General features: G+C 37.0%; 1 protein-coding gene across 1 annotated transcript in view; it reads right to left on the bottom strand.

Annotated features, from left to right (window-relative positions):
* The window catches only part of LOC127414438 (histone-lysine N-methyltransferase PRDM16-like), a 40,352-nt gene extending 29,622 nt beyond the window's left edge, over nucleotides 1–10,730 (bottom strand). The window contains exons 1-2 of the mRNA XM_051652446.1: nucleotides 10,587–10,730; nucleotides 1,042–1,144 (exon numbers count right to left, since the gene is read on the bottom strand). Of these exons, the coding sequence (XP_051508406.1) occupies nucleotides 1,042–1,144; nucleotides 10,587–10,721 (238 nt within the window). The 5' untranslated portion in view covers nucleotides 10,722–10,730. The remainder of the gene's footprint in view (nucleotides 1–1,041; nucleotides 1,145–10,586) is intronic.
* Between the last annotated feature and the right edge of the window lie 210 nt (nucleotides 10,731–10,940).

Consider the following 10,940-nt stretch of genomic DNA (forward strand, 5'->3'; position numbering starts at 1 on the left):
TGACTAAGGGGGAATTTTTGGGGAAAAAGACAGAATGGGAAACTAATAGCTCTTGGAGAGACGTAGGGGGAACACAATTATGTGCAGTTTAGCGGCTAATCTGCGAGCATGGGTGAGGTCCCCCGAGACTCCTCGAACTCCACTTCAAATTCCACCACCGATAAGCCATGAGGCGGAGGTAGATGTAGAGAGCTCTCGTTTTGTCTTTCTGCCTGTCTATCTGTTTGTCTCTCTCAGTCTCTTGTCTTACTGTCTGCCTGTCTTTGATGACCATGTTCATTGTACTCTACAATTTCTTGTCCTTAGTTCTCTGAATTGCTCTGTCTGAGCCTGGCTTGCATCTTTTGGCGCCCCTGTCTACCTCAGCCAAGGTCTTTGTCTCAGAGTGCTTTCTTCTTGCGTTTTTGGCAGAGTTCTGAGGAAACATCTCTATCAGATAAAACATTTAGCTTGTGTTGGAGAATGACTTTTGTGCTGTCATCCAAGACACATCTCAGTGCTTTAGAAAATTCTTAGTCTGTATCAATACTCTCAGTCTCACTTCCAAAAGCAAAGGGTAAACCGCCAGATACCCTAGAAACAAACCAACCAACAGCCAATGCTGAATACAATATTCAAAGATGACTGCAGAGTTTGTGTTAGAAAGTGCCAACATTTAGCATTTTTTGAAGAGATGCTATTTCTGTGACCAGAAGCATGTTTAAATAAATTGCAAAACAAGGAACGACCAAAAATAACCTTATATACAGTGTATATATTTGTGTCACTGTCAAAAATGTAATTTCACCAAGGTAATGAACCACAAAAATAATTACATGTGTTGCAACTTCTACAGAACTTAAATATCCATTTTAGTATTGGTCAAGTGTAGTTCAATAGCCTTGTGTTTTAATATTTCTTTCATTGCCCTGACTTTTGCATAACAAGAAGACATGCAAGATGGGCCACATCTAGCATCTTAGTAATAGTTGGCATGGGTGAATGAGTGTGGTCTGTGTGAGTTTGTTTAAAAGAGTGCTTAATGACCTGCATTAATCTCACCTTCCATGTTAGGTGCCATTGAGCCCTGGGGGAAAACTCCGTCCTTCATGTAAAGTAGTAACTCCTCCCCTACTTCGATATCTCTAATAGCTTTATAATAGATCTGCAAAGAAAAGAGAAGAAATGCATATGGTATTTAAAACCACAAACAAAAAGTCCTTAAAACGACACGACATTTACTATAATAATAATGCATTTATAATATATTTAATAGCTTTAATATTTTAATATTTAATAATATTTTTTTTTTTTTTTTTGTGTACAGTATTGGGGATGACAAACACAAATATACACAGCCAATAATGACAATAGAGGGTAAAAAATTTTTTTTTAAAGTGAAATAGCGCATCATATTCCTTTATTCGATCAATTACTTACCGAAACTTGACAAAGAATAAATACAATCTTTCAAATAAAAACTCTCACACACAAAACACGCGCATCATGAGCATTTCGCGAATAAAAAAAAGAGGCAATATAAAAGACCATCAAATTTAATTATATAAATACAAAACATATTTTTAAAATACAATAAAACAATATATAATCACGATGTGTCCAATGTGATGATGTTTTCGTTGAGTTTTCGTTTTTCGTTTTCGCAGTGATAATAATAATAATAATAATAATAATAATAATAATAATAATAATAATAATAAAATGAAACACACACATACACATTTTTATTTGTTTTCAAAATAGAGCACTATAATTGCTAAAATTATCTCCGTGTGTTAATTACAATCGCGACAATAAATTTTAGCAATTTCGTCTGCCCGTTTTTTTATTATTATTATTATTTTTGTATTATTTCGTCTAGAGTAATTAGCATTTGTTATGTATTTAAGATCCATTCTAACTAAAGTTGTTTAAACTATAATCCGGGCTAATAGTTTTTTTTTTTTTTTAAGCAGGATGCTTCGATATGAAGTAAATTAAATGAAACGCAACAACAACAACAACAACAACAACAACAAAACTGTGAACTGTGTCCTTAAACTTGGACTTCTTATGACAAACCCCACTTAGCCTCTTCTTTTCTAACAGAAATACATGCAAAACACATTTAAATTGTAATTCAAAATATGAGCAATCTATATATTAACCAGGTCGAATTTAATACAAATAAAAAAGGAAGTAAATAGTCCGTTGCAGAAGCGCTTCTAAATGAAGACATCCCAGACTCGTCATGCACTGAACGTGACAGTACCGGTTGTGCCCTCATGGGGGCGCTCGGGGATAGGCAACAGCAGTTGATTTGGGCCGCTCTTCGAAATAAAGTCATACAGCAAAGAAATCCAAACCAGCACAAACTTCATCTCAGAGTTCTAATGCTGTGACAACTCTAATGTGTGTTACAAAAGTAGGCCAAGGCATTGCGCTTGTCGCTCAGGAGGGCTGGCCACAGCATAACAGAGCTATATTATTATCATTAGCATTCATATTAATATTAGGCTATGTTGCACATTTACAATTAAACGGAGGTAAGAGCAAATCTGACCTTTTTCTTTCCCGAGAGGTGATAAAGTTGGGCAAGGTGCTGAGCGGTTGATCTCAAAGCCTCCAGTTGTAATAGCAGTTCTGGTCCCGTCGAGTTCACCACGCAACCCATAGTATCATGACACTGCGCCCGACAGCAGCGCGAGACAGAGAGTCCGTACACACGCGTCTTTGATGAGGTGAGTCGCGCTCATTAGTGATTCTCTCTATCGGCCACTCCTCCTCTCTTATCTCCAACCAAAAGGATTGAACCCCTCCCCATGTCCTCTCCTCCTCTGACCACCACGTGAATCTATTATTGATGGAAAATGTATCTTTCCCGACTAATGAAAATGTAAAAAAAAAAAAAAAAATGCATCAACTGTTGGATCGAGCGCGTGCGCGAGCCGTGCCCTCTGCGCGCTCTGCAATGAAAAGTTGTGATGTTTTCCTTTACGCTTTAAATACAGCACGGCACCTGTTTTTACTCGCTGCATACCAGAAACATTTCTTAGCTGCTTTAAACGAATTACAGTTACGCTATGAAGGAATACATGCAACATTTGTGCAGACAATCGTTTCTGAGACAATAAACTGTAATTATTATCCTACTATTTAGTGTTCTTACTTTTATGTCGAATAACCAACTGGCAGAAACGACAAAATCCTCATAAATGCCACAACTGTTTGTTAAATGTATTATAATTTATATTATATTAGAACATAAATTAATAAAACAGAGGACACAAGATATTGCAGGTTGCTCTTCTCCATTATTCTATATGTAGGCTATAAATAATAATAATAATAATAATAATAATAATAATAATAATAATAATGAATAGAATAATTAATCTGCATACAATAATTTAAAACATGTATTAGTATCTGCATATTCAAACAGTTTCCTGCTCGATTCAATTAACGAAGTATAATTATCAGGGCCCTAGCAAGAAATTCTGGGCCCCCTGACTGTACATTGGTCTGGGCCCCTTTTGTATTAAAAAAAAATGCAGTTTAAAATTTGTTGTGGGGCCCCTAGACCTGTGGCCCCTAGAATCGTTACTGCCTTTCACCCCATTAGCTACAGCCCTGATAATTATCACATATGTTCTATGGATAATTAGTTCCTTTTTTTTTTTCTTAATGCGTATATATTGTTTTATTGATATTTATCCCGGTATAATACATCGAGGAAGTCGCTGATTTCATTTAAATGGAAAAATGATCATTTGTCCAGCTGATGTTTTCTATTCCTAATATTAAAATGGCTTGTTAGTGACTGACTTTAAGGAATTAACTATATCAGTTTTACATAACATTAGCCAACTCGCGATTTGTATTTATAGCTCATTGCTAAAAAATAAAATGTCTCAACGAATAATGAAAAACATAAATAAACAGCCATGTGCAAATAATCCCAATCATTGGGATTTCGTATAATAGTTTATTAAGTCACACATTTGAAACCTGAAACAACACCATAAACAACATTGTGGGAGCTAATGATATTTAATGACTCATATTGGTCGTTTTGCTATATTTCTTAAATGATAGGATGGTAAAGATATAAGTTGGATATCAAATTGTGCTGTAGTCTTTGGGCTAGTTTTCATTTGCTCTGGGTGCATGGTAATGTCTTCCTTTCACCCCTAAAGCAATCTATTATGATGGGGCTAAGCTGCCTCTACAGTAAATCTTTTCAGGATCTGACAGCATTGAGAAGGGCATCTTGACCCCCTCACATTGCTTTCAAGTGCTGGGGGCCGATGCATCATCCATCACTTACGTGACAATAATCCCCTGTCTGTCACACACATGGAGACACGATCACAAGTGCAAGCGGGCATAGACGTACATATGTAAAAAAGGATATACAGATATTTAGGAAATATATTTAGGAAAAGATGTTCTGTTTGTTTGTGCTTGTGTGTCCGCTTCTTAAAATGACATTATTTACTAAGACATGATCAGAACAAAGTTCATCATATGACAACACTTTGATCAAATGCCAAAACCAAATAAAAGTTGCTGTCTTGCAAACATCTACACTTATACAGCATATTTCGGTGAGCAGGAAATAAGTAATTGAATAAAGAGGGTTCAAGTATAGTTGGGAAATGCCATGAATGTATTACATATAGTGGCGTAGCCAAGGGTGGGCCTAGGCCCACCCAAATTAGACCCAGGCCCACCCAGATTATCAGAGATTATTCTTTGACTTCAAATATATATATATATATATATATATATATATATATATATATATATATATATATATATATATTTCAATTTTGATTGATAGAGATTATTTAGTCATCTTATAGTTGTGTGCAAAACTGTGTGTGTGCGCGTAGCCCTTCAGAAACAGACAGCTATGGCATGGTAGATCTGGCTGTGCACTTCAGTTGTTCTGACGAACAGTTTAAGTGCATTTTGAGCGATGAGGGAGGGGGGTCAGAGGTCAACAGGCTTGCTGAATGGACCACGCCATTGTGCGAAAGCCAGAATACGTCCACCAGCTCTGTGTCTATTGTCTCGGGGAACATAGCCTGCTTTTAGTTTAGTCTAAAAACTGGATTACACTTCCTCAGTGCAAGCAGATAACATCAGCTAGACGAATTATATACAATTCATTATTTGAAAATATCCCCTTATAAGCTCACATAAGCTGTATCTTTAAATCGAGTTGATTTTCTCAGCTCAGTTCTGATTGACACTTCTGATTGGTTCTCACTTTCAAAGTTAATTTGGACTGTTCTGAGGTCAGAAAAAAATATAACACTCCCTTGAGTATAATAGTCAAAAGCAACAAGATTGTGGGTTTTTTTTCTAAGGCAAAGTGTTGTAACTAACACGCTTGCTACAGCACATAGCTTACCTATTTAGAGCCATTCACACCTCGATTGACAGTCCTAACATAAAAAAAAAAAAAAAAACACATTAAAATGTAAGGCCTAAAACAGCGAAATGCACACAGTTGAGTCATGTTTTCAGGGGCCCGAACACAAAAAACAAATGCGTAAACAAGTAAATAAATGATCCAGGTTGAGTTTTAAAAGGTTACAGGCCCATCAGAATTTGATGGGCGTGTGCATATTTCCATACGGCTCATGCATTGTGCATGCTCAAATAGAACAGCAAAGTACAAAGTTCAATGAATAATGCATTTTTGCATTGTGTCGCCATTCTGAATAAATAATAGGCTGTTGTCCATAACACTGGCTAAACTGCGTACAAAAGATAGTAAAGGGTTAGAAAAGGAAAAACAAAAAACAACTAAGCATCCTGAAGAAAGGAGAAAGTAAAGAGAAACCATGTATTTAGTAGGGCGATTTTAGCTGGAGATATTATTCTCCGATGTACCCAGCGGTGGCCACTCATTGAAGGGAAAAGACTTTAATGATTGGGTAATGTAGTTGAAGTCAATTGGTGGTTGTCAGTCTCAGAGGTTGTTCCTCCTCTCCTCCTGTCCTCCCCTGTTTGTTAGGCTTGTGTTTTATGTGTCAGCCTCACAAACTATGCCAGCCACACCAGTTGCCCCCATTGGCCAAGAGACAAAAGCTATGACTTTGACTTGGCCCTTGAGTCAATCAGCTTTGGTTTAATGGAGACAAACTGCCTAAAACTGGCAGAATAATAACAAGGAAAAATTCTCTAGAGATGCACTCTGGCACATGCCCTACTAGAACTCCCCAAAACACCCTGCAACACTTAAAGGAATAGTTCACTCAAAAATGAAAATTTTATCATTTACTCACCCTCATTATTTTTTTTCTTCCATGGAACACAAAAGGAGATATTAGGTAGAATGTCACTCAAAAAAAATAAAATAAAATGATTTTTGCAGGTTGTTCAGTTTACATAAATACGTTTTGTGGCATCGATGAAACTGGGCAGGGGATTTCCATTTCCCAGCATGTTTTGGGGACTGAATAGAGTGAACAAATGTTGAAATTAAGTGTTATTTTATGCATTTTTTAGCAAAATGAGAATAGGAGGAGATTTGTTCATGTTTAATGTTCTTTTATAAAAGTGTGTCTGTTAAGATGGAGTTTTGGGGGTTACCATTGTGGTGAAGATTGGCACTTGTGCTTAGGTTGAGGATGGACTTTCAAGTTCAAGTGATGTTTGATTTGAGTGCTGCTTAAGGGTGTGTTCACACTTGGCAGTTTTGGTTGGATTAAAACAAACTCTGGTGTGATTGCTCTGTTAGCATGGTTCATTTGAACAAGTGTGAACACTGCCATCCGAACCTTGGTGTGCACCAAACAAGTGGACCTAGACCCCGCTTCCAAACGAACTCTGGGGTGGTTCGACTGATATATGAATGCAGCATGGACCAAAGACGTCTAAACGGACCAGTAACAGGATATGATGTCTGTACTGGACTTGATTCTTTGATTTCAAAGGACAGAATGCTCAAGCATATCATAGGAGCTATATTGCCCATTACAGTTCGGTACAGGCGTCGGAACCGTCGTCAGCCGTCCTTGCAGCATATCTTCGTTTGTGTGTGCAACAGAGGAATTCCTGGTGCTATTTTGACTCCTTTACACATTTTATTAGCTCTTCGTTTGTTCTCAGCTGGTAAAAATACCACCATATATACATAAATCCAACGAGCGCATTTAGCCCAGCAGCCAGCATTGTTTTGGATGTCTGGCAAGTTCTGTTGCAAAATATACATCATAAAAGCTGTCCAATCAGGTTGTGACCTTATATTTATGCCTTTTGTTTTGTATCTTTAGGTTCAGTGTTAAAAGTGCCAGACTAATTGTATCATTTTCTTTTTTGGTCCGGACCAAGAGAACAAAGAGAACTGAACTACAAGTGTGAACACACCCTAACTCTATAAGCAGTTGCTATCAAATTGACAGTGCAACATTTAGAAATCTGAATTGTTTTATTGTTTTGAGTTTAATGAACTTGTCTCTTTAAATTTACATGAACGATTTAACTGAAACTGGGCATGGGATTTCTATTTCCCAGCATGCTTTGCATGGTACTTGACAGGGAGTATTAAATTAAGTGTTATATAATGTGTCTCTGTGCAAGATGAGGAGAGACTTGTTAGTGTTTAATGTTTTGTTGTATTATTTAGAAGAGTTTCTGTTATGTTGGAGTTTTGGGGGTTACCATTTTGGTGAATAGTGGAGCTTGAACTTAGATTGAGAACAGGTACAATTTAAGATTGTTCTATTTTGCGTTACTCATTGAGTGATTGCTTTGCTAATCAAAGCACATTGTTACCAATTAGCATGCTAGCATTTATTGTACTAATTAGTTCCAATTAGTACTAACTAGGTTTTCTCTACTTGAAATACTTAAGTTGCAATTTCTTGTTAATTTTAAGTTCAGCTAAAGAGTTAAATTTAAAGTTAAGTGCTATCAAAATGTATGAATTAGCTTCCTCAATGTTTCAAGTTAAGAGTAATTCACATGCATGTGTAGTGCAACATTTAAATCTCAGAGTTCTATTAACTTAAATTTAGGAGTTTATTAACTTTAAAAAATATGTAACTGATTGCCTAACATTTTTGAGTTCTGCTAGCTTATTAGGGTTTACAGTATACACAGTCTAGTACTGTTGTCTTTTAGACCGATTTTCAAATATGTTTTTGGTTCAAGGCTTAAAACTCTTTTATGAAGGATATTATTAAATTCCTATGGAAGAAATTAATGGGGAAAATACTTCCGGAACCCACATGGCTAAAAAAAAAGTAAAAAAAAAAAATAAAAAAAAATAAGTGGACCTTTAAACAAGAAAGTGAACACATGCAAGATAAGGCAGCCACCAAGGACCTTCACTTCTGCACACTTATACAAACAGGGGGCTGTTCGCAATGAAAATCAGTTAGATATAATGTAAGCAAAGGAAACACTCCACCACAACTTCAATTACTACGCAATCAGATTACAACCAGCACAGATTCATCAACACAAAATTGGACTGGACAAAGCCCTCCATACAACAATCTTTCCTGCTAGACAGATACTAGACAGCAAGCTTGTTATGAGATCTTCAGCTTTATGAGAGTTCAGATATCTTATCTTAAACTGGACAACTGCCCGTTCTTTCAAAACTAAGTCAGTTATTGGAGATGGTGGATTACAAGATTCAGGAGTGTCCAAACTCACTTTCTACGTGACTCTTGTAAATGACTTCACTGACACACTTCCTCTGACACTTCCAGACTTCAAACAATAGGTTGTTTTTATCTATTGTCTAGGTGGTGACATCTTGACAGCAACAGGTCCTGTTCATGTCTTCCTCACAGTAACATGTGCTCACTGTCTCTTCAAGCTTCTCACAGGACGATCAGTGTACAGGCTCATGAGTTTCTCCGTTGATTGTCTTATAATACATTTAAGAATAAACTGAGATAAACCACTGAACTCTGACAACTACAAAGAAATAGTAGGTGATCATAAACTGTGCTCATGCAATATATATATTAACATCCTGCTTACATTTATGATGGTTGCAACTGCAATTCAGTAACTGCTGTATACATAGCAGAAGGTTCTTATTATGAGGACATGGTATTATTAATTCATTTCTATCATAACCTACATTATAAAATATGTGAGGTGATACATTTTTATATTTGAATAACCAATGACATTTACAAGCTTATTCAAACATGATCAAATTGTGCAGTTTCTCAGCTGACAGAGCCTTGCACTTGCATTGCAAAGGATCGGGGTACGAGTCCTGAAGAGCACAAGAGTCAACACGCGAGCTGAAAGTGTCATCTCACATTAGCTTTTTATGACACTCTCGATTAGGTTAAAGTTCAAGATTTAGGGTAGGGAGGTCAGTTTTGTTGAGTCACAACTCGACAGGGCATTAACCTTAAAAACCTCATCGGTTAGGGAGAAAATGTAACTCGCTTTTAGCGCCACACAGTGGACATTTCACCTCAGAAATGCTGCAGTAGGTGTAATGAACTATGTCATTTTGCAAAAATGTCACTACAGTCAAGTTATTATTAGCTCTGATTGGGTACATACCAGGGACAGTCAAAATAGAGTTCAACAGTGCCCACCCTCTTTTTTAGCCGTCTTGGTACTGGAAGTATTTTTTCCCATTCATTTCTTTCATAAAATCCTTTATAAAAGAGTTCTAAACCTTGGACCAAACCAACCAGCACCGAGGTGAATCACAACATTACAAACTTTGATTTAAAGCAAAAAAGTATTTGAAAATCGAATAAAAATACAAAGGTACAAGACTGTGTACTTAATGTCTTTAATGAGGGAATGAACTACAATCCCATGAAGCATTGCGAATGATGTAACGGAATTAAAAACAATTGTAAAATATAAAACAATTGATTTAAGTTGTTGATTTAAGTTATTGAAATGATATATTTTCATTTTATTGCAAAATATCCAGATATATGCAAATATACATGTAGTCTAAGAGTCTAGGGAGATCGACTCGATTACGTCGTTCGCACTGTTTGGCGTGATTCTCTGATTGGTGGATATTTTCTCTTCAGGATTCATGGGTAGTGTAGTTCTTTACCAGGATTTCCTCTATTTGACACAATTTTTACAAACTTTAACTTGAAATAACGTGGACTAATGCTTCGACGGAAGCATATACAATAGATTAAAAACCTCAGAGCCCACGGTAGATCTGTCTTTAAAGGTTTATAAGTTATAGTTACAAATCAATTCACCTTTAGAAGAAAATGAATGGGATTTTAATTTAGGAACCAGTCTGTGCACCACTGATTTGCACAGAATGCCCTTTCATTCACAAATCTAAAGGTGCCCTTCACAAATGTAAAAGTGCCCTTTTAAGCAGAGATGACTTTAAGAGCTTGGAGATTTAAGCGGAGGAGTCTTAACTACATCACAACCCCGCTCAACAACTATTGACGGCAGATTTCTCTTCACACTCTGTCCATTTCCTTTCGCCCCTGCCCCTACTAAGGTCTGTGCACGTCACTGCTGTGCGCTCTGTAACAGCTGACAAGTAGCTAGCCAATCAGAGAGCGGGAGTGACAGGAAAGTAAGGTTTGTGACAGTGACAGAGCTAGTTGACAGCTCACCTGATCTCCACTGATGTGGCATATGGTCAGGTTGTGCTCTTCGTGGGACGGGGCTGTGCGCACATATTTGAGCCAGCCCCCACTGGCCTCCAGAGCTTCATCCAGACAGAACTTCACATTTCCCATGTTGTCCATTACCTGTAACAAACAGAGTCACACAAAACATGATTATAGGTGCTGTTATTCAAGCATACCAGCAAACAGCGACCGTCAATTACAATGATAAGAGATGTACTATAGGCAAGGGCATAGATTTGGCTTGAACATTGCAGTGTGAAGCATTTACCCTTGCTTCCAAAGGTCATTGTATAAATAATGTTTTGATTACAAGTAGAACCCCTTGCCCAATCCCCT

Source organism: Myxocyprinus asiaticus, chromosome 24 (genome assembly GCF_019703515.2).
Source record: "Myxocyprinus asiaticus isolate MX2 ecotype Aquarium Trade chromosome 24, UBuf_Myxa_2, whole genome shotgun sequence".
Lineage (NCBI taxonomy): Eukaryota > Metazoa > Chordata > Actinopteri > Cypriniformes > Catostomidae > Myxocyprinus > Myxocyprinus asiaticus.